Here is a 23934-nt window from a genome sequence, read left to right as displayed (position 1 = left end):
TTAGACTTGAGTGTGCTGGCTGCCTGCAGTATATGGATCCTCAGTCACAATAGGGAAGACAAAGCTGATTTCATTGTTTGAAAAGGCTTTATTCCTGCTCACCTCCAGAGAGTTTGAACCTTGATTGGGGTTGCATAACAGGAAGGGAAGAGTCAACAGCTATTTGTGGCCCATATCCTTGGATTTTTTTCAGGAAGAAAAAGTGTCTGGAAATAGATTTACCTGAAGTTCAGCATGTGTTGATGTGCTTTATTGACCTGAAGGAAGAGTCTGAGTGCTTTAACTGATCAGAGCTTTTACTGGGAGAACTGAAAACTCACCGATGTATGCTATAGCTGCATGCCTGGGTGAGGGGATTAACACAGTATACATGCAGCAAAGTGTGGCTGTCAACCCCTGATGCCAAGTGCTCTCATCTGTATCTTTGTCCTATTAGCATACCATTGGCGTAACACAGTTACCTACATGGATATAAAGCCTTTTCATGGATTTCTAAAACTCTGCCTCTTCTACTGAAACCTGACCTGTATGAGCAGAGCCTGACCAAGGTGCAGTCCCTGCAGGACCTGAAAAAAGAGAGTTGAGCTCCCTACTTGAGCAGCAATATCACCTAAGATTTTAACTGACCTGTTCTAAAATCATCTGGCATAATGCCAAGGTACCCTGTCCTGTACCCTGACCAGGGTTAAAAAGGCAGAGGTTATTTACAGACAGTTGGTAAGAAGGCTCCCAATTCTAACACTCATCTGAAAATGAGGCCATCACAGAAGCTTTTAGGTTATTCTCCTGGCCTAATTTTAGGTACACAGCCACACATAAATTGGAGAGTTAGTCACTCTGGGCTCTCTGTTGCCAGAGAAAGGAGCTATCTACATATACTGTATTCTTTAAGTTCAGTTATTCCTGATTTACACCACTGTAGGGCAGAATCAGGCTCCCCATTCCCGACATGAAAAGTCTCAAAAGCAGTGTGACCAGTACAGTTGTGACTCTGTCAGCAACTGGTATTTCTTCTAGCTGCCAGAAGCATGTGAGAATCAACAGGAGGTTCCATTTAAGAACAGCTTAAATTTGTAGACATGACAACTGCTATAAAGCTGGAAAACATAAACCAGTGTAACCTAATGCTGCAAATGAGAAGAGCCATGATAATTCAACACTTGAAAAAGTATTTCTTAAAAAAAAACTAAAATACTCATATGATTTTTATGCCAGTTTACATTTTCTAAACCTAGAGTTCTGGCAACATTACAGCAACTGTATTGAGAGAGAAGAATACAGATAAAATAATGTCATAGAAAAATCACTTACCAGGGTCAATTTTCTTTGAGGTTTCAAGAGCTTGGGCTTAGGAAAATTATTGGCTATTGGAACTATGGAAACAAATATTAAGGAATCATTTTATATTATCATCATTCATTGTCATTTCTAGTCTATGCATTAGCAATTTATAAAATACAGATCAGATCTATGTACCAGAGTTTAACTGGTACAGAGTTTAACTGTATTTCAGATAACTTACTTTACAATGAAGCATTAGGCTGATAAATTAGAAAAAATCATAAGATTAAAGAATCTGATGTGCAAAATGTTGTTTACAGGAGCCAGAGCATATATATCCCTTTAGAACTGATGACCTGTGATCTAACCCGAAGTAAACCTTCTGGTCCTTCCCCTCCTCTGTCCCAGTGGCTCAGCGCTGGCAACAGTGCTCAGGAAGTATGCCCAAGTGTTTGTGAGATTTCACCCCAGAGGAAATGTCAAATCCTCTTTGAAAGTGAGGTCCCCAAGAGGTTGATCTTTCTCTGCTCAACTTCTTTGACTTTTCATGTGTACCTGCAATTTTAAAAGTGCAATGTGCTGGCTCCTTCACTCTATCCCCAAAATGTAATTTCTTTTTGCCTAACTTCAATCTTCATTTTGAGCAAGATGAATATTGCTACAGAGATTCAAAGTTCACAAAATTCTGTGATTCTGTGAACTCTGATTAGTGAGAGTTGAGACCTCTTTCTTGGACAAGCAAGAGCTGCAGTGAGATGAGAGCCTGGTCCCAGCAGCAGACAAAAGCCATTTCTCCCCTGCCCTACGGGAGTCATCTGACAGTCAGTGTCGGAGGGCAGAAGTCCTGATAGCCCACACTTGGCTGTCCCTCCGTGGTTGTACTTGGGATGTGTAATACCTCTGTATCTCTATTTCCATACCTTTTGCTGGGATGGCTGGCGGCTGCTCCAACCTTTCTCTCTCTTTCTTTTTCTTTACCTTCTTGGGCTGTAGAGGGGACATGCTTGTCACACTGGTAACTGTCTCCCCAGAGCTAGAAAGCAGAGGCCCATACATGACATATGTGAGGGAAAAGTGAAGGCAGTGGTGGGAAAGACAGCTTGTCCCAGTGGATTCATGCAAACATATCACCTTCCACTTGTAAGAGTCCCTGCCCAACAACTGGGATTTTGACCTGAGGATATACTGAAAAAGCTCATACAAGGGCTGGAAATGCTCTGGGTTGGCTGGGAAGCTCAGGAGTCTGATCTGTCCTGATGCAAATAATGCTGTGTCAGATTTAAGCAAGATTCATTTCATGTATGAACCCACTGCTGCACCCAGGATGAGCTTGTACCTGTCTGTCCTTGAGAGACATAGGCACAGACAGGTTAGGTGACTTGTATAAACATACACAAAGAGCACACAGCAAAGCAAAAATCTTTGATGTATTTTCTGGGCTAAGATTGGCTGAGGAGCCAGCAGGCCAGGAGGGCATGCAGCATATCTTCAGACATCTCACAAACCCACATTTGAGAAAGCTGCCTTCTTCAAAAAGGCCAGGTAGCTTGGTGCACATAAAATTGAGAAACTGTTTCCCAGTCTCTAACCTCAGGCATTCTCCAGCACATCTGTGCTGAATGAGCACTGGGAGGGGAGAGTACAAACTATACTGTTAACAGACTCCTGTCCAAGAAATCTTCTTTGTGTGGATTATTACAGTTTAACATCCTCTAAATCTAGATTTTTCACCCTTATCATCTACCAAATATGATGCGGTAAATCCTGCTTTGACTATTTAATGCTTATATATGCAGTCAGGTTGCAGTGATTGTTGCTGTATGAGCTCATCTGTGGTAACAGACTGTGCAGGTGCTCCTAGCTCACAAATGACATGAAAATAAATTGTTCTGACTGAAAGAATGAAAGAAATCCTAGCTTAAGCCTGGGGTAGGAGGAGAGAGTATAGTAGTCACTTATGATGACTGTGGTGGTGGAGGTGACTTGGTAAACAGTTGTTGCTCAGATGCATTTGCCTGTGGACTCATCCTGGGAAAGATTTCGTGGTTGTGGGGACCTTTCTGTTGTGTGCCAGTGAGTTACACCACACAAAGTGATCCAGACAGGGTCTCCATAGTCATAATAATGACAACACTGATTTCACTTAATTTTAAATCATTTCTCCCAAGTTTCTGTTCCTTTCCAGGTTCTTTTGCATAATGAAATAGTTGCCTTGTATTAATAGAATCAAATATTCAAGCTAGGCCAAAGTCTTAATGAAAGTTAAGATGTCTCAGCTATTGCCCACACAAGAATAACAAAATAGCAGACATTATCATTTTACACGGCTGCAAATCCAAATGATTGTCACTACCACTGGTAAAATCACTCTGGATTTACACTTACATAGGTTAAAAAAGACTGTCTTGAAGATTTTCCTGAGCTCTATTCCATGTACTTGGTCCAAAGCATAGGTTTGTTGCCAAACCTTTTTTAAAAGTGTTTAAAAGGTATTTTCATGATTTATAAATAAATCACATCAATTATGTAAAGCGAAGGTTGTATTAAAGTAACTTAAAAGCCTGCCTGCAATAGTGTGAACCTATCCCACAACAACCATTTGTTTCTACATTAAAATCAAAACATGAAATGTTTTAAAACAGCAGGAAATGAAACTGTCCTGCCTGGCTCCACTGCCCAAATACAGCAAACTGCAAAGAACAAACACCAACAAGAGGATGGGAAGGATTTTTTGTTTGTTTGCTTCTGGTTTTAATCCAAGGTCATTAAGACAGATATGTAGCTTAAAGATACTATTATTCAGATACAGCTGCTTTAAGCACAATGTATGAAAAGGCTTAGTGTCAGTGCATTGCATTCATTCTTACTCCTGCTTTGCCACTAAAAAAGTGAAGCTACAGGGAAAAGTATTTGTGGCTTACACTTTTTCTTTAAACACCAGGGCCATACAGGGTTAACTAATTCTGGGAGACACAATAACTGTACTCGCTGTCTTAAAACTGAGCTCCTCAAACTAAACAAGGAGACTCAGAAAAGACTCATTTGGCTTTGGAACACAGCCTCTTTGTGAGCTTGTCTTGCTGTATGCCTAAAAGGAAAGTTAGGTTTTTATCTTCAGCTCCTTCTCCAACCTCCTGGCTTCAGTTTCAACAGTGTCACGTTGTGCATTTCTTCAAGGATGTAATAAATTTTTAGTGAGAAAAATACATGAGTTTGGGAAAAAACTTGTAGAAATTGTCTAATAATCATGGCACCAGGACAACCGTTTCCCTGAAGGTCCTAAAAGCTGGCAAACTGTTGCAATTTTGGCTTTGCTATTGTTAAAGTCAAAGATGTGGGACTTTTCCTGTTATCATCTAAGCCAGCTATTTCCTTTCATGCACGGTCTGCAGGGGATTCCCTGCACAAAAACTAACTTGAGTGGACTGGGATCTGCTTGGATGCTTTCCAAATAGGGGAGCTTGGTGAAAAGGTCCCAGGGGCACTGGGTGCTCATATCTGGTTTGATCTGGCAGAATTTATTCCTGTGATGTTAGTTAGATTGACACCATGAAACCAAGGTGCTGAGATGGACAACTTTCTGAGGTGAACATTTCTTTCATTTCAAATTATTTGCCTCCAGAGGAGCAGTCACTGAGACGTTGCAGACTTCAAGCCAAAACAAATATAAAAGACAGGGGGAAAAAAAGTCCTATTTTCAAAGCCACATTTCCTGGAGGTTTCTGGATCTGAAACCTGACAAAGTTATTTAATAACATGGACAATAATAAGAAGGAGGATATTTAAAGAAAGACCCAGAAAATGGAATTAGATGGTTGGAAAACCCAAAATAACTGTACTCTTTTTTTAGGCATTTATTTTTAAAACATGGGAAATAAATGGGTTTTGGTTAACTCTTCTTTTTGTTTTTTCCTTAATTTGTTACTGGTTAAGTAGCAAAGCAAAACCAAATATTTACTTTGTTGTACTTGGGAAGTCTGGATTTAATTTTCTTTTCTACCAAAGCCATTTCATAAGACCTGGGGCAAATCACTCAGGCCCTTTGTGTTTCACATTCCAATTAAGTAAAAACATCATTATGATGTCAAGACATGAAATATTTTAAGATGCTCAGGTATTACCACAGTGGGAGTATAGATTATTTCTCAGACTCTGGACTATTAATGCAATTTTGAAACTGAGTTTCTGCTCTGAGTTTGAAATATCACTAAGGGAATTGGAGTTAGGCCTCTGAATCATGGATGAAGTTTGCACAGCATAGTCATTTTGACTGGCAGGAATCTCATGCAAATTAGCTCATCAGTTTGGCCTCATGCCCATTAAGACACTGGGGCTTGGTTCCAAATGTGCAGGTGAAGCGAAATGTGTTTAAAGGAATTAACAGTTTATGTTCTGAGCAAAAGGAAAATAAATGTACCAAGTGTGAAATATAATAAAAAGTGATGACACTGGTAACACTTTCACAGCAATTCAATTTTAAAGCCCTGAATTCAATGTACTTTAGACATGCATTTGTGGGATCAGGGCTTTCCTTAGCATATCTTGTCACACCAAAGTACATCAAAACCATATATTTATCAGTATGGAGTCATGTGTTTCATTTACTTCCATTTTACAGTGAAGAAATCATGCTGACTTGTTTCCTCCCTGCTATTCAGCCTCCTAAGTTTAGTGCTTGCAGTAGTATCATTACTATATTTCCTATTTCCAGAGAGGCAGATTCTGTACTATAAATCTTTTCAACTCCCTGACATGCTCCATTTTTTGGAGTCATCTTTTCAGTCAGGTGTCATTTTTCTCCTTTTTGTGTTTTCTACCACTTCACTTTGATTTCCTCACACTCCCCCTTCTTTTTCTGTTTCATAATTCCAGCTTTATCCCACAGTCAATAAAGGGGAAAAAGAAAACATCTAGAGCAAAATGAAAACTGCTGAGTTGTTTCTGTGAATGTTTGGTGTGGTGCAATGGCTTGTCAGGGTCACAGAATAAAGATCTTCCCATGAATAACATGGAAGTTTGTTTGTACTGGCTTCTCCTGAAATCTCTGTTGCTTTGTTGTGACTTCACTTATATCCAAGTGTTGGTTAGATTGAATAGAGTGGAAATCCCATGAGAATGCACTAAAAATTACACTATTTGAGGATCTAGGGTATGCTATACTTGGCATTGAATCTCATAGTATCTACAAAGATACTAAGAGAAATAGTATCTATGATACTGAATTTAAAGCAGAAGGCTAGAAACGTGTTTTATGTCACTGAAAATGGAAACAGATCTTCTTCTGTGTTGTTATAAGGCATCCCTCTGATAATTTTCATTTGTAAAATACTCCTGTCATCCTTTTTATACTACAGTTCCAGCACAATTTATATCTCAAGAACATCATACGGTGGAAATCAGTTTAATAGCACCACACAATCAGAAACTTTTGGCAGTGAGTGGTATTTAAAGGGACAATGAATGATCACCACAGCAGAAGCAAAATTTTTCCCATCACTTTGGAGTCTTCAGGTCTTCAGACTGTCTTCAGACTGTAGGTCTATGCTTTTGAACCTCACATCCTGTTCCTGGGTACAGGAATCACTGAATGACATTGTGATTTATTCTAGGTACATGGAGGGTTTAAGTCACTACCATCTGGTGAAATGTTGGGAAACTCTAGAAAGCCACACAGGATGAAAGTAGGTTTCTCCAGAAAGCAAGTCAGAGCCTCGAAGAGAGGCTTGCCACTGAAGCATCTGCAGAACCTACATCTAGACAGCCCAGGTAGATCTCCCTCATCACGCACAGCAGATGTTGGCTTGGAGGCATGTTTGTGAGTCATGGACCCAGGAGTCTTTATCATCCCATAGGCATTTTGGAAAACATTACTTGTTTCCTTCACCACAGATAGCAAAACAAAAACAGAGCTGGAGCCTTGGATTATAGTAAAGAGACGTGTAATCTCCTACCTGTTCTGGGGGCATTTCACCAGGTAATGCTTCACTGTTGAAGGAAAAAAAAAAAAAGCAAATGTGGCTTCAAACTAACACAGTTCATGAGTTATAAATGAGCACTGCAGAGAGAGCTGTGCTGCTGAGACTGTGGAGTTGCCAATTTGTTATGCTTTGTTATGAGTAGTCTGACTCAAAGATGTAGACAGGCTTGGGAGAGGGGAATGTATCAAACTACACCCAAAATCTGCTGTGGAAGTGCTGGGCAACACACATTCCAGTGGTCAGCCCAGCCAAAAGACAGCTTGCTAAGGAAAAGCACAGCAAGCCAGTAATTTTACTTTGAAGACTTGTGGTGTCTCTATTTATTTCCAGAAGCCTGAAATAAACCATTCACTCACAGGAGCCACTGCTGTTCATAATGTGAGCCAGATTGTGGCCTAAAGCATAAAGGGATTGCCTCCTGGGATCACACTGGAGGTGCAGTCCAGCCACTGCCCTGATAGCCATGTGTGTGAGCTGTGTAAGGTCTTCTGCCTCATATTACTTTGAATCAGTAGTCCTAAGCAAGGGCAGCATTACTCCCCTCCTTGCTCCCTCGTCTTTTAGGAGCCAAGGCTATTAAGATGCTCTTTTGTGGCTTAGTGACTTCTGCACTCTGCTCAAACTGTGCCACATGCTGAGTGCAGAGACATGCAGGTCTACCTACTGTGATCTTATTTCTCAGAGGGCAAAGAGAGTGTATCCCTGGGCCATGATGTGAAGTTGAAGACAACACAGATACTCTGTTCTTTAAAAGGCCATGACAAAAACAAAAGCAGTGCTCATAGATGATTATGTCCCTCTTTGCAGGAAAGTTCTCTTATTTACTCTTATCCAAATTCTCCCATTCTACAAAAGCTACACAGCTCCTAGGGAAGCTGGGGCTAGCAGAGGGGCCATGACTAAGCCTGCCAAAGCGGTGCTTCTGTCTATCAGGTCTTTTTTAGATATACAGAACAGTAGGCCTGGCCCCCTGGGAGTAAAGGGGCTCATGCACACTGTTTAGATGCTTTTGAGCATCTCTAGGTATGGATTATTTTGGTTTCCCCTACAGTAAGTACTCCAAGCCTTTGAAACAGGGATTGGGAAGAACAAGCACTCTTGTAACAAATGAGCATAGGCTTTTACCAAAAACACAAAGAAGTTGTCAGCTGCAACCACTGTTGCTTCCCACAGCATCCCATGGCTGCCCTGTGCTATAGACCCCAGCTACAGTGCAATCAATTTGAGAGAGCAACTTTGATGAGCAACTGGGTTCAGTTATTACCCTTCTCATGTCACAGCCCTAAAATGAGCCAGGATATGATCAGATTTTGCAGACAGACACTCCAGGGGGATTATCTCCAGCTTCATCTACTTAAAATCTACTTTTAGTGCAAGTAGTTGCTTTTTGTCCTGTGTTGGGCTGTTCTTGTAGAGAGCTGGGCAGAGAATTCCCTCCCTCTTATCCCTGTGTTTACTTAGGTGTCTGCCTCCACTCCTTATATGCAGTGTTGATGGCAGGACAGGGCATGCAGGGCAGGGCAGGGCAGCTTAGGTTATCCTCCTTGTGGCATTAGGGCTGAGGAATTAGGGGAGGAGGTTGAAATGGTGAGAGAATGGAGGGAGCTGCTGGTCTCTCTGTGACAGGTAGGGAGACTGGAGAGGTCCAGGGAAAAGCTCTGACAGAAATTTGCCCAAGTTGAGGTGAGATAGTTTTGAATGATTTGGACCCCTGACCTTGTTTCACTTTGAAGAGCAGAACCACACTTGCAGGGTCTCTGAAGATTACATGGTGACCACCTTGCTAACGGTGAAAGAAGGCTGTACTTAGAGCGTGTCTGGATGCTTGGGGTGATGCTGAGGGAGGATTGTTTTGCTGTCCATGTCTTTTCTCTTTTCCCAAAGGCAGGATGGGCTTCATGATTTCACTGCAGGTTCATTTTTGTATGAATACTAATATCTGCCTAGTTCAGCCCAGGATGGAAGTACAGAGTGCCAGGGATGGAGAAGAGGTAAGGTAATGAGTACTTGAGTACTGTGTCCAGTTCTGGGCCCCTCAGTTTAAGAAGGACATTGAGACACTTGAACGTGTCCAGAGAAGGGCAACAAGGCTGGTGAGAGGCCTTGAGCACAAGCCCTATGAAAAGAGGCTGAGGGAGCTGGGATTGTTTAGCCTGGAGAAGAGGAGGCTCAGGGGTGACCTCGTCCTCTACAACTACCTGAAAGGTGGTTGTAGCCAGAAAGGGGTTGGTCTCTTCTCCCAGGTAACAAGCACCAGAACAAGAGGACACATCCTCAAGCAGCACCAGGGGAAGTTTAGGCTCAAGGTGAGTAGAAAGTTCTTCACCAAGAGAATCATTCGTCATTGGAATGGGCTGCCCGGGGAGGTGGTGGAGTCACCGTCCCTGGAGGTGTTCAAGAGGAGACTGGACGTGGCACTTGGTGCCATGGTCTAGTCATGAGGTCTGTGGTGACAGGTTGGACTCAATGATCCTCGAGGTCTCTTCCAACCTTAGCGATACTGTGATACTGTGATACTGTAATGCTTTTTTAGGAGAGATACTTTATTCTAACAGTCTGAAGGACAAAGAATTACCGTTGGCTGACACACTTGGTATCTTGTGGTCAGACCCTAATTGCTGGAAGATATCTTTGGGCAGGGTAGAGGTATTTTTGAGAGAGGAGGGGACTCTTTGTACCTCATGTACCTCCCAAGGAGCTGCTGTTGCTTGGGGCAGAGGTTAAAGGCTGAGCTTGCTGCCACAGCTGAGGCTGAAGAAAGAAAAAGTAGTATGGTGCTGGTGGAGATTGTGTCTGTCACTGACACTTCTTCCACGGCTGATTCAGAAACTTTGATTCCCTGATGCTTGACTGGATTCTGAGACAACTAACATGACTATGGAAAATACTCTGATCAGGTGGTCCTAGAAAAAAAAATTGCCTGTAAAATCTTGTGCCAAGATTTTACTTGATACTGAGTGCCTGGCTGCTAAGCATTATTCTGTTATATTTCCACTGAATCCATGTGTTTACTGGATGATGTTCAAAATCTAAAAAAAACATATTTCCTGAAGCCTGTAATTATTTAGGGTAGTGAAGAAAGGATTTAGCAGCTCAGAAGAAATCACTTCTCTGTTGTCTATGCTTATTCTATACTGCATTCTGTATTATTTCTATATTTCATTGGTGTTGGTTCAGTGTAGAAACCTTTCCTCCAAGCTGCTTGTATGTTTACACCAGCATAAATCAACAAAAACAGAAGTAAAATCTAGCCTAATGTTTGCTCAAAAAATCCAGGATACATCAAAACATGTAGTGTTTGTAGCTTCAGGGTGATTCACCATGACCAACATACTTAAGTGTGGGTACTCACTTGGCACAAAACATTTTTCATCACTTAACTGGGTAAGAAGAATAATATTGATCTTGCTCCTTTCTCTTGGCAGGCAGAGTTGTTGGGCTCAGTAAGAATCATAGTCACTCTACTGAGCAGATTGCTGGGAAGATACAACCACTGCGTGAAATGTGTTTGTGGTCTGGCAAGGACTTTTCTATACATCTACATTTGGTTTATATATCTTCTCCTTTGTGTATCTGAGTCACTCATTCCTTCATGGTGGTATGTGTGTAATGCTGAAGAGGCAGTAAAGTCACAATCTTCTCCTGCCATTAACAGAACAAATCATGAACCAAACTCTCTCTGAAAGCTTCTGTTTAGAGATGTGCTTATGCTCTCCTCTAACACAGTGGCTGCAAAGCATGCTGGTATCTCAGCCTCACAGATTGTATACACCTGCAAAAAAACTACTTGCCCACTAAAATAAAAGTCAAGTCTGCACTGACTATTCCACAGATCAGAAATAGCAGCATTTATTGTAACAGGGCTGCTTTCATGCAGGTGTAGCCTCTTTGAGAAACTCTCTCTGAAGAAAAGAACAATCGAACAGTAGCCTTTGATTGTGAAATACTATAATGAAAAGGCAGATCTGAAAGATTAAAATGATGATTTAGTTCCAGAGAATGATACAAATGAGAGAGTGCTAATAACAACCCCTATGTTCCAAAGACAATCAACAGCTAGTTAGGGAGAAGAAAACAGAAGAGAATATGACTGCTTGAGAATAAGACTGCCTTGAAACCCCTCTAAATACCTGTGTAAATGTCTAGCTACATCTGATCAGAATGTAATTTCATGATACAGCACTTTGTTTGCTTTGAAAGAAGTTCCCACAAACTTCAATTTGTTTATGCAAAGCTAAAAGATTTTGAACAGTCCAAAGCAAATTTAAAGTGAAATAGTTATTCAAAGAGAGCAAAGCGGTTTTGTTCTAATTCTGCAGGCAGAAATATTTTGTCTAACAGTAATTTATATGTCTTTTTTTCTAATCAAGGATTTTACTGATTTTTCTGCTTTGCCCTTCTGCCCCCCCCCCCTCCCCCTTAAGCACCTTGAAGTCAGCAAGTATAACGTTTCACTCACCTGTGGATCTCCTCCTGTTGTGAAGTGACTGACAGAGAATGACAAGTGTAAAAAGCAGGACACTGATGATTCCTATTGAACACACAAACACTGCATACACATACAAATCTGAAAACCAAGTACAGATGACAGTCAGTGTTGCAGCTGTATGCTTCACACTTACAGGACAGAAAAAATTTACATCTACAAGCTCTAAATAGACCCCAGCCAAAAAAAAAAAAAAAAAAAAAAAAATAGAGTAATAATTTAGAAGTAATTTAACCTTCTTGAAACTTTCACATACTACCCTGCCCAGTGTAAAATTTGTTTGAAGTCTCCATAAATGAAAGTCGGTGTAATTACACCTATGAGGATTTAGTGGGTTTTCTTTTGAGAGGGAAGGCCTGGTTAAGGGCTTCTTCTTCCCCTCACCTCCCCCTCCCCCCCCCCCCCCTTTATTTTTTTGTTGCAGCTACCTACAAACAAAAGGACTTCAGTTGGATTATTTCTCAGTTCAAACAGCTGTACTTGGTTTGTTTTGTTTTGTTTCATTTCTAAAAGGAAAACCAAACAAACAAAACAAAACAAAAAATACCAGGGTGATGAGGAGAGTGCTGAGTGACTAAGGAAGAAGAAAAAAAGTCTGTGATTGCTGATTGCTTCTTCTTGGTGGCAGCACTGGCTTCAAATTTCTGTGTGGTTTTGGTCAGTTGGTTGGTTTTCAGGTTTAGGTTTGGGTTTCTGTTTTGTTTTGGGTTTTTTTTGTTATTGTTGTTGGGGTTTGGTTGTTTGGTTTGGTTTTGGGTTTGGAGTTTAGTTGTTTGGTTGGTTTATTTGTTTGGCTGTTGGTGGTTTTTTTTTCTTTTTCAGTCTACAGCCTCAATGTCCATTTATGGCTTTCATTAAGGTGCCACAACACATTCCCAGTAGAGCTGACAGGAGTTGTACTATGACAGATCAAGATGGAATATTTTGTTCAGAAGAAGAAATCTTTAATGACTTCTGCTTTTACAAGAACTCTGAATAGAATGCTTTAAGGATGCTCTGCTCTTTAATGTGCTGAAATGTCCTTAGGGAGGTATATTGGCTTCTATCCTGCTTCACAGAGAGGAAACTAAGCCTCAGAAGTCAAAATTTCTTGTAGGAAAGAGTGTTGCTAGAACTAGACCCCTGACCTGCAGTTCTGCTCTGTAACTCTGACACAGTACAATATAGTTTGTAAAGTGTGGTGTAAAGAGCAAGGCTACCAGCAGAATCAAGGCCATCCTGCAGGCAAGTACTCCTGCTCTAGCAGGCAGTACAGCTATTGCAAATGCAGTACTGGTGCTTCATTGGTACTCTGAGCTGGGGCAGGAGGAGGAGGAGGGAGACTCAACTGTGAGCAAATTCTGGATTTGAGCCTTCTGAACAGCTGTCCACTAATTTACACAGAAAATACTGTTTACCTGGAAACTCAAGGGAGCTTTAAGGTGCTCTTCCAGTGCAGAGCGTGTTCAGTTTCTAAAGCTAGTAGGAGTGTAGAGTGTTTGGTACCTCTTCAGACATGTTTGGTACCTCCTCAGACAGGTTTTTAAGGCCAAGCTGGATGTGGCTCTGAGCAACCTGATCTAGTGTGAGGTGTCCCTGCACATGGTAGGGGGGTTGGAACTAGATGATCCTTGAGGTCCCTTCCAACCTTAACAATACTATGATTCTATGATTAAGAAAAATTTCTTTATTGCAAGAGTGGTCAGGCATTGCAATAGGCTGCCCAGGGAACTGATGGAGTCACCATCCCTGAAAGTATTCAAAAAACGTGTGGATGTGGCACTTTGGACATGGGATAGTGGGCATGGTGGTGCTGGGTTGGCAGTTGGAGTTGACAATCTTAGAGTTCTTTCCCAACCTTAATGATTCTATGATTCTGATTGCATGTTTAGCCAGGCATAGGCTATTTCCTCACTGCCTGTAACAAATATATCACAAACTGAAACTGGAGCCCTCCATTCTCTTTCTTCCAGCAACCCTCATACTCTTAAGGTTTCTCAGGCAAGACCTGTGTCTGCACAGGAACTAGCAAAACTGGTTCTGAGTGGGGTACTTTAGTCATCCTGCAGCACTGAACAAAACTGACAGCTTGTATAGCACCAGTAGCAGTCAGATGCATCTTTACCTTCAAAAAACTTCCAAGCTTCATGGTTTTTCTTAAAAATGGGATCATCAGAAGATCTTGATGAAATCACTGGGGGGAAAAGAAAAAAAACCCAACAAAGAAGACATGGCAAGAACCGAAAATGTGCAGCACACAATACTGAGACCTCTTGAAGTAAATATAATTCTGCCCTAAACTTCTTGATTCATCTCACAGGAGGATTACCTTCCAATGAAACTCTTCAGCTATAAAACACATTATGAGACTGTCTTCCAGGAAATCTCATCTGGCTTGGCACCCCCCATGAATGCTGTATGGCTTGAGACTCCTTCCTTGTCATCTTATTCTAGGAAGATGCAATGTGTGGCACTTCAACCAAAAGTTAAATACACCAAAGAACAGCAAGAGAATAGAAATACACTTTAGAAGAGCCTTAGAATAGGGTAACCATGGGTTTGCAAGGTCTGCAACAGTTTTGTCAGGATGGTCTGAATATCCCAGGCTAAAAATTGTTATTAAGGTAGCTGGTTTTATTTCAACACTGTATTATGTTACTCAGAGTTGCAGTTTGTGTTTCTGTCCTAAAACAGGCTACATCTGAGAGAGAAGATGAACAACTTCTGCTCAAGAGAGTCCAATTTATTTTACTTTGTAGCCATAAATATTAAGAAGGTTTTTTAACACTGTGGTCTACTTACACATCTTAGAGGCTAAGGGAAGAAAACAAACAAACAAACAAACACCAAAAAAACCAACAGAATTAGAAGAGCAATAGCTTTCCTGAAAGACACAGCTCTGACAACTGACTTGGAGCCAGCCACATTAGGCACAGTGTTTTTTTAAAAACAGTGAAGTCATTCTAGCAGTGCTTGGGAGTGAAGTAATCTCCGCCAACACAGTAACATTTCCCCAGCTTCAAGACTGACTCTGTAGGCCTCTGATTTTGCCCAGGTTACCTTCCTTCCAAAGCTCTTGTGGATGTCCCTTGGTAGGTTGTACCGCCCTGAAAATTCCTGTAAAAATGCTCAAAGAACACACTTGAGACCCCAAGTAAGAGCATTGCTCATGAGCTGTTTTTCTTATTATTCCTCTCAAAACTTGGCTTCTGTGTAGTAACTTTTAAAGAGACAAGGATACAATACCTGCCTATCTACCCAACACTGGAACAACTGCTAAGCATGAAGCAAGCCAGTGCCTGAAGTCTGTAGAGCTAAATCATGTATGCAGTAAAGTTTTATTTCATGTCCCTGTGTGGTTACAAGACAAACCACTGTGTCTTGGCTCCAGCCACTCAACATGGGCTCAGTGCTTGTAAAACTTAATACCCTCTAGAGAGTCAGACGGCTGAGTTCAGATGTTGGGCTCTAGTGTTTTTATTCCTCCTTGTTTATAAACAATATTGAAAAAATACAACATAAATAAAACAAGAAACTGCTATTTCTCCTGCAAAGCTGATGAATTCTGCATTCCATACCCAAATGGCTACCCTCTCCATGATAAACTCTGTACTGACCTCCTCCTGTGGTATGTCCAGGAGCCCCAGTTATTGACCACAGTGTGGAAGGTCACTGGGCACTTGACAACACAAGAACAGTAATTACTCTTTTTGTTCATACAGATTTTTAGAGGAAGTTCATACTGCAAATTTCATGCTATTTGTGTAACTTCAATATCTTTAGGACCATTGAAATCAGACTATGGATTCAAAAGGATGCAGACTAGCTGACAGCATGATCGTGTAGGTCTTTGTTTCTTTAGGATATAAAGTTACAGGTTACAGATGCCATTTGGTTGTGGGATTACATTTCTGATCCATGGTAGTGATTGCTCTAGTGATTTCTATTCAGGAGTCTAACGGTGAAGTCTTATTTTAAGTCTCAATGCTGCGGTCTTCTGTGCAAACAAAGCATGGCTGGTGTGCAAAGCTGGAGTGTGGGTGTTGGAGGGATGGACATTTCCCTGTCAGAGACAGCTAAGGGGTTGGAGTTCCCATTTGAACTTGGGTCCTGCTCTCTCATAATTTATATTTCTGACCATCTGCAATCAGGAAGCACAGGAAATCCTATATGAATGTCTGGGAGCTTTCCAGATGTGTCTTCCATGTATAATAAGACCAAATAGTTTAGACCAGGATTTTCTTGCTGTTGTTTAAAATCAATCCATGGTCTTTGATACTAATCCAAGCAAAACTTTGGCTTTGGATTACTAGTGTCTTTCACCGTTGATAGTAATTATCAGCTATATCATATTTTTCTATGTTAATGCCATGATTTCTCAAGGCAAGTTTAACTATTGCTGATCAATATGAAGCTGCTCTTTCTTTCTTGCTATATTGTGGTTTTTGCATTTTTTGCTCTCATACTTCTGACAGATCTAAACAAAAGCTTGTGATACCTGAGAGTTATCCACAAAAAATCATACACTCAAAAAGAGTCGTTTTCACCTTCACATTTCTCCTTCTGACGTGTTTATAGTCCAAAAGTAATACATAAACCTGAATGACACCAGTGAAGATGGTGTTGAGGGAATGTGCTTTGCATTAAGACTACAAAAACATGTTCAAACCCATTTTGAAAAGGCCTACAGTCATTGGAGTTCCCTCACTTTAAAACTGGTTTCAGAAGAGAGCTAGGGCCATTTTTGCCAAAATGTGAGGTAGATAAGTGGGATTAGGATTTGACAGAATCACAGAATGTTAGGGGTTAGAAGGGACCTCAAAAGATCATCAAGTCCAACTCCCATGCCAGGATAGGTCACACAGAAAATGCTAGGGCATTTCCTATCTACAGGAATAACCTCTTGGGTCTAAACACAAGGATAAATTTAGCATGAACAGGAATATTATTGAACTACTCCATGAAGCAGTTTCCTCCAAGTTTTTCTGCGACTGCTGGATAAGCTTCTTGACTTTCCAGGCCTCTGGACCACCCTTTATCTTTAGAGTTGGCCCCACGGGAAATCAACTTTTCTGTTTATAAAGCCACAACCAGAGGATTAGTTTGCCAGCTAGCACTAACAGCAGAACTGTTGAGCTCAACCACCCCTTCAAAGCAGTCTGCTCTCTAAATCCAGTTTCACCCATCTCTGAAAGTGTGGATATGGTGGCTGTATTAGCCTTGAGCTGAACCATCCCAAAGAGAAGGCTTGCTTCTGTCTTGGTTCAAAACTCTCTCTCATTACTGGTCATTTCTTTATCTGAAGTGCAATACCAGATGGCTGGTCACTGCTTTTTTAGCTCTGCTTCCTGCCTACAAGTGATATAAACAAAAGCACAAATGTGATAGTAGAAATGCTACTTACCAACTATTGTTAAACTAGAACTAAAAGCAATAAAAACACTAATTGAGAGGCAAAACATAGATCTAAAATACAATGTTTCTTTTTCTAGCTGACCCACTGCACAGACTTCAGAAAATAAGTAAATTTCTCTCTGTTTCTCTTTGTATTTGAACAATAACAGCATCTGTTTATTCCCACTAGCAAAGTTGTAGAGTCCTGTAGCTGAATGTAAGAGAGTTTTAATTACTGCTATTCTGGTAAAAGGTAAAAGAAACAGATTATCTTCAACAAATTTACCAATCTTCTCACTTCCAATGTGTTATTACAGGCTGAATAATGTTTAAATTGTAATGTGTAAGTAAAGACATTGAGTATTAGATTTTCTTGTCATATCCACAAATAACACTTTAAGATAACCTCACACTTCAAAATAATCTAACTTCAAATGTCTTACGGATTAACTTGTAAGAAAAAAAAAAGAGGTCATGGGACAAGAAAAATGAAGAATTGAAGTCAGTAGTCTCTCACCTCTTATTTCAGTAGCTGCTGTGCCATTTGACCATGCTGTCCACTTATTCCTGTGTTTGCCAATTTCCTGGACTTTGCATATATAATGTCCTTGATCTCCTTGCTGGAGGCTTAGAATAAGAAATTTGTACATAGTTCCATGTTTCTCTTTAAGAAGATGAAGTCTTTGCTTGTGGAAATGATGGGTATAATTTCCATAATACTGGACAGATCCAAACTTTGTCATTTTGATCATCAGGTATTCCTGGGTTGGTGATGCAGCAAAGACCCACCGCACAGCCAGCAGATTGTCTGTCTTTCTCTTTTGAGAAATGTGGCAGTAAAGGGTGGCATTATCTCCCTCAAAGTATTGCACTGTTGGTCCTGGAGAGACTGTCACATTTAAAGCCTCACAAACATCTGCAAAGGAAAGAAAGATGTTGAGAATCCTCCATATTGACACAATAGAACCATAATCTGTCCCAGTAGGCAAGTCCACAGAAGGTAAACTGATAGCATTCAGTGTGCAGCAAACTAATGAGGTTTTAGAACCTGATGTCTTCAGCCTCTCTGTGAATGTTAGATTGTACAAAGCCCTTCTTCAGTTTGTCTGCTCCAGTATTCTTGCTGTTATAATTAATAAGATAGGGCTGAAATCATAGGCTCAGTGTCACAGTGTCCAAAAGCCAGGAATGTCTTTCAGAAAGCTATTCCATGATCTGCTCTCCTAACCACTTGCACTCTTCTTATGATATTCAGGTCAAGTTGTTTGGCCAGTTTATGCCTTTATTCCTGTTCCAACTTTAAGTGCAAATATTATTCTCCTCTTTTTCTTGAGCTAAAGAAGCCAAACTCTGTTTCCTTATTCACCTTAGTAGCCCTTCTCTGCACTGATTCCAGTTTAAATTTGCGGTTTGGTTGTAATTATTTTGTTGTTTTTTTTTTTTTTTTTTTAAATGTAAGTGACTGGAATTACAGACAGTGTCTGGAAAGAAGCTCTCCAATGCCCTGTGAAATATTCACAGTACTCCACATATTTGACTGGAGTGTATTTTACCTGGTATATCCCAGAATTATGTTGTCCCTTTTTCATGATATTTTCATATGTGATTATACAGCCATTTATAATTAAATAATATTCTTGGGTACTTTCCCTTCTTTTGTCATTTGTTGTTTAACTCCTAGTGTATTAAAGAAACTCTTACTAATCCTGTCTTTAATAAGTTCTATTCCACTTTTGCTATTTGGTCCTCAGATTTTCCTACATGCTATCCCAATCTCATGCAGTCACATTATTTCAACCTCCATGCTTCTTTTTGCTTATTTTAGACACCATTTGTGCAAACCTTACATTATCCTGTTCTTTAGATGATCACTGAAAGACTACTGTCTTATGCTCACAACAAACTCCTTACTTTATAGTTCCTCATTGCCTCTGTTTTAAGTAATATTCCTCTTGTCATAATCAAACGGCCTTCTTAAGCCTGGGTTAAATCTGTCAGTTTAGTCCTTCTAACTACAAATTTAAATTAATCTGACATTATTTGCATAATAAAATCTGACATGAGTTTATATTGGGATGAACTATTATTCCACTGTTCCATTCATTTCTAACTTTTTTCTGTTCTTCAGCACAAACCTTGCTTAGACCAGTTGTTTGTCTGTTTTATTTCTCACCATGACCAGCATAGATGAAGGTTGAAAGAAATTCATAGCAGTTATAGGAATTTTTTTTTTTCCTGATCTAACTGATTTATGATGGACTGATTTTCTGAGCCATGGGAATCGACACTCATTTTATTCCCTCCCTAATGTACATTAAGAACGTTCTTATTAGTCATATCAGAGACTGATCGATTTTTGACCAATGGTATATTGTGGCAATGTGTTCCCTAAATGACTGATAATGTGTAATCTATTGGTCTGATTGCATCCACTAGAGAGAGACCCATATTTCACTAGTGAGCAAACACTGCCTGCAATGCAAGAAATGTCCTCCAAAAGGTTAATATTGAGCTTTCTCTTCGGTGAACATACTGCACTCAAATACTAATGAGAACTGCAACTCTGGAAGAAAGATTTATTTCGTTTCTGGACACTTTTCTAATACATAGCTAGGAATATTTTAACAAAGAGGATGAGCATTTTGGCAGAGACTCTTGTCTGACATCAGCTTCTGAAATGCAAACATACATTAACTTCAAAATAATCAAGTACAGTATTTCCATGCTATTTCTGAAGGAGTACTGGAGGGAGAGGCAATGGTTTTATAGCCCCAGTGGAGTTGTGGAGTGGTGAATTGTGTCACCTACCATAAAGTAAATCACTAAATAAAGAAGTTTCAATGCAGCTGTTTGAGAAGAACTCTCTGAAAATTAATACTGTAATACCTATTCTGGGTCATTTCAGTAGAAAGCTCTAATAAATTGTATATTTTTCCCAAGTAGACATTATTGTTTTCCTTTTGGAAAAAAAATATATAAAGAATTGAGGTTTTTAGAATTTGAGCTAAATGTGGCCTAGATCATTGATATTGTTATGCATGCATGATGTTTCTGTGTGCAATTTATGCAGAGATTATTTTGGATTGCAGAAATCACACAAGTAGAACAGGATGTTGAAATTTAAAATTAAAGCTGAGTACCACCAGGCGTTTTTAAGGCATAAAGCTCCAGTTACTTCAGAACCTTTGCAGACAAATGTGAAGATAAGATGGCTGCCTCTGCCACTGAGATAAGATGAAATTTGAAAGTTGTGCTACTCAGTACATAGGAATAAGTTTAACAATTTCAACACTCTTCAAGTTTCTCATTATTCTTTGGGTTATAAATGTTTAACAAATCTTTTGTTAAAATGTGGTTTGTGTAAACGGCACAACTTTTTTTCTACTGAAATTATGAACATGTCATGAAAACTGTAAAGAAAAACAATTATGTCATTTTCCTGACATCTGAACTTCTTGCTTGAAAAAGCTGGCTAGGATTAAATGTGGAACAGAGTCCCAAAATAAAAGGCAAAAGAATTGTTGCTTAATACAAAACTAGGCAGAACACAGTGCCAAAAAGTACATAAGTGAAAATACAGAGGAACACGGATATAGTGATGATGGAAGCCTCTGAAAGAAGATAAAGACACATTGTACATGAAGTTCTGATCTCTTTCTAGCTGTTTACACTCATACAAACATTGTTATTTTATACCTACGGCTTCTACCTTTCCTCTGACGATATGCCTATTAATAAGGAAATATCAAATTTTGTGTCTTTCATGTTGTCTGACCAGCAGAAACCCATCTCCTTATCTTCCTTCTGTGGCTCCCATTGGGGTGGCTGTACAAGTGCAGCAGTGGAGAGAGTTTGGGAAATCTCCTGACACTTTTACTGTGATCTGATCTAATACTATGTTGAACATAAAACAGAAAAAATCTCCACTTGACCCTATCCTCTCACTGCCATTAGAGCAAGAACAGTGGTGGATTTTGGAGAAAAGAGGTATTTACTTTCTTTTTATGTGGATAGGAAAAGCCTCATTTGAGGTTCCCAAACATTAGTGGAAATGTTCCTCCTGTCTTTAACAGGCACTGGATCAGCCCCAACATGATGTTTACTGTTACAGTGAGCTCCTTGCCAAGACAGGAGACTCCTCCAAAATTTCAGAGTAGGGTTATGTGCCCACAGAGCACTGAATTTCTAGACTTCAGATTGCTGCTTCAGGTATGGAATCACTCTTTCTCTTCTCCTGCCTTCCCAGTATAACATGATGTAGCCACTGAAGTGGAGCTCATCCTAAGAGTTTTCATCTTGTTTCTGCTTAGAAAGAGAAACTACTTCTAGAAAGGTGTGAGAGTGAGTCAAAGACCTGAGGATTCCCTTGCAGCGTGCTGTATCATAAAACATGGAACTAGATGATCCTTGTGGTCCCTTCCAACCCTGACTGATACTATGATACATGCCTTTCCTATTTGCAACTAGATCACTTAGTTGGCCCTATCCTTATGTTTTATCTGTTTGTTTCTTTGGTACTCTTCACCTACATGTCTCACTTTTTGGGAGTCAGGGTAGGTTACAGCAGACTAAAATCTGTTTTGAAAAATTGTATTCTGAAAATAGTCCATTTCTGCTTACACCAGTTCAGTTCCAAATATGAGCCAGGTTTGGACTTTGTTGTCTGCTCTACGAGACAGCAAAACGCTTTCACAGCCCTGTCAAGAGCAACAAATTATACTTTTAGCAGCCAGAAATCTGTCTATGACAGGGCTGTCCCCTCTGTCTGCGCTGGAACAATAGCAAAGGACCCACAGTGACTGTTGGACCGTCACATTTGATGAGCAGTTTTAGAGTGGCCATAGAGATGCTCCTATGCAGTGCTGCTTGTAGACATATGCCCCTTTTCTTTCTTCGTGGAGACTGACATGCAGAATCTACAACCGACCCTTCAGGACTGAGAGGACATTTTTCCTCAGCCCCTGATGATAGCTAAAGAACTCAGAAGTGTGCCATCAGGGTAGTTACCTTCTGATCTCAGATTTGCATGACTAGAAGTGTATGGGATGGCCTTTACTCGTGTTGTAGTTTGTTCTGTGAAACAATGATACTGTCAAAGCCTGCTTTATTTTGACTTCTCTACAGTTAAAAAGTTAGAAGAGCAGATGAGTCAGGAAGAAGAAAAGTTCTTTGTTTAAACGAAAATAATTAGTAGTGGGCTAGCAAAATCATCAAAAGCAACCAGCTGTTGCAGGTCCAGCTCAACAGATCTGTCTGCAAGTTTCGCAAGTCAGAGGCTCCTTCTTGGAGAAAGCTTCTGCAGTGACTAAAGATGGACTTGAACTAAACTTTTGCATCCACCATCTCCTGCTCTTTTGAAGTGAAGATTCAGGTACAACGTTTTTATTAACCTTGAATGAACAGGGCTTCTTCACCTCTCTAATACGCACTGCACCTTGGAGTTCAGAGCTGGACTTGTAGCAGCTTTAGGACATAACGCTGGCCAATGCACCTTTAATTTTGGAGGCACAAAGGTCTTGAACAAAGGAGGGTTTGACAAGCAACATATGGGTTCCATTTCCACTGGATGCCTATGGGATTTCGGCACCCGTGGAAAAAAATCCCCCATATCTTCCTTTGCCTCAGCATTGACTATAGTTTCTACGGTGCAACTCAATATTGTCCCGCCTGACACAGAAGCCTGGCAGAGGACACGATCCCGTAACTTCTGCATGGGAAGGGTTTTCTTTTTTAAAAGAACAGTTGCGGATCAAGTCGCTGGTAGAAGCGCGGCTGCCGGGAACGCAGATAAGCGGCGGCAGAGCGGGGTGAGGGACCGGGACGGCGCAGCAGGACCCCGCCGGCTGTAGTGGAGCGGGGCGGTGGGGACCTGCCTGGCTTCCCTGGGCTGCAACACCTCTCTCTAAGAGCTATTTCCCGGTGCCCGAGTCCCGGTAGCTGTCGCAGCTTGCGACTGCTGCCCTACCCCCTTCCCGGTGCCGACGGCGGGGCCAAGGGGCAGGCAGATCTAGCTCCACAGCGCGAAGGGGCGGGCATCACCCCAAGGCGGAGCCCGGGCTCCCGCGGGCAACCCAGAGGAGTCTGCCGGAGCCGGGGTCCGGCCGTTGCTCGCTCGCGGTGCCGCTTACCTGGGGCCGGGGCTGTGGCCAGCAGGGCGGCCAGCGCCGTGGCCAAGAGGCGCATGGCCCGCGGGGCGCCGAGTCCCGTCCCTTCCCTCTCTGCCGAGCTGGCTCCCTTCTCTCCTCCCCGGCCTCTCCCCTCCTCCCGTCTCCTTTTGCCTTTCATCTCCTCCCCTTTCTCCTCCTTTTTCTTCAGTTTTCTTCCTTCCCTCCCGACTTCTGTGCTCTTCCCACTATCCTGCCCCCCTACTCAGCTCTCCTCCTCTTTTTCTCGCCTTCTTTCCCTTTTCCCCACCGAGCTCACCCCTGTGGCGTTAATTACGGCTGCTTCATTTGCAGTCTCTGTAATCCCCCCTGTGCGTTCCCCAACCTCCTTTCAGAGCAGCCTCTTTGGGAGCAGGTGAGACATTGGGAGCTCCGGCTTGTGGGGTGAGAAAGGCTCTGTTATGCATCTTCTCTGCTATCCTGGAGGTGTTTGCAATTTTACAGGCCCTTATGGCCATCCCCCTCATCCTACCCTAAATGGAATAGGGTTACCATTTCCAGGCATTTATGGTTAACAGCTGATTCCCCTTTCATGGGCTGCGTTTCTGGCAGCTTGGGACAAGGAGGTCTGGCAGGAAGGAGTTGCCTCACCAACAGGCATGGGGATGGATGCTGGAAGATGTTTGGACACCTGTGTGAGGACATTACACAC

General features: G+C 41.2%; 1 protein-coding gene across 1 annotated transcript in view; it reads right to left on the bottom strand.

Annotated features, from left to right (window-relative positions):
* VSTM4 (V-set and transmembrane domain containing 4) overlaps nt 1–23381 on the bottom strand; it is a 38199-nt gene extending 14818 nt beyond the window's left edge. The window contains exons 1-7 of the mRNA XM_068166133.1: nt 23247–23381; nt 17636–18034; nt 13850–13918; nt 11719–11826; nt 7233–7266; nt 2202–2314; nt 1312–1373 (exon numbers count right to left, since the gene is read on the bottom strand). Coding sequence (XP_068022234.1) covers nt 1312–1373; nt 2202–2314; nt 7233–7266; nt 11719–11826; nt 13850–13918; nt 17636–18034; nt 23247–23301 — 840 coding nt within the window. The 5' untranslated portion in view covers nt 23302–23381. The remainder of the gene's footprint in view (nt 1–1311; nt 1374–2201; nt 2315–7232; nt 7267–11718; nt 11827–13849; nt 13919–17635; nt 18035–23246) is intronic.
* Between the last annotated feature and the right edge of the window lie 553 nt (nt 23382–23934).

This window comes from Melanerpes formicivorus, unplaced genomic scaffold (genome assembly GCF_026170545.1).
Source record: "Melanerpes formicivorus ecotype bairdi unplaced genomic scaffold, bMelFor1.0.p_v2 SCAF_98, whole genome shotgun sequence".
NCBI lineage: Eukaryota > Metazoa > Chordata > Aves > Piciformes > Picidae > Melanerpes > Melanerpes formicivorus.
This window is presented reverse-complemented; position numbering and strand designations above follow the sequence as displayed.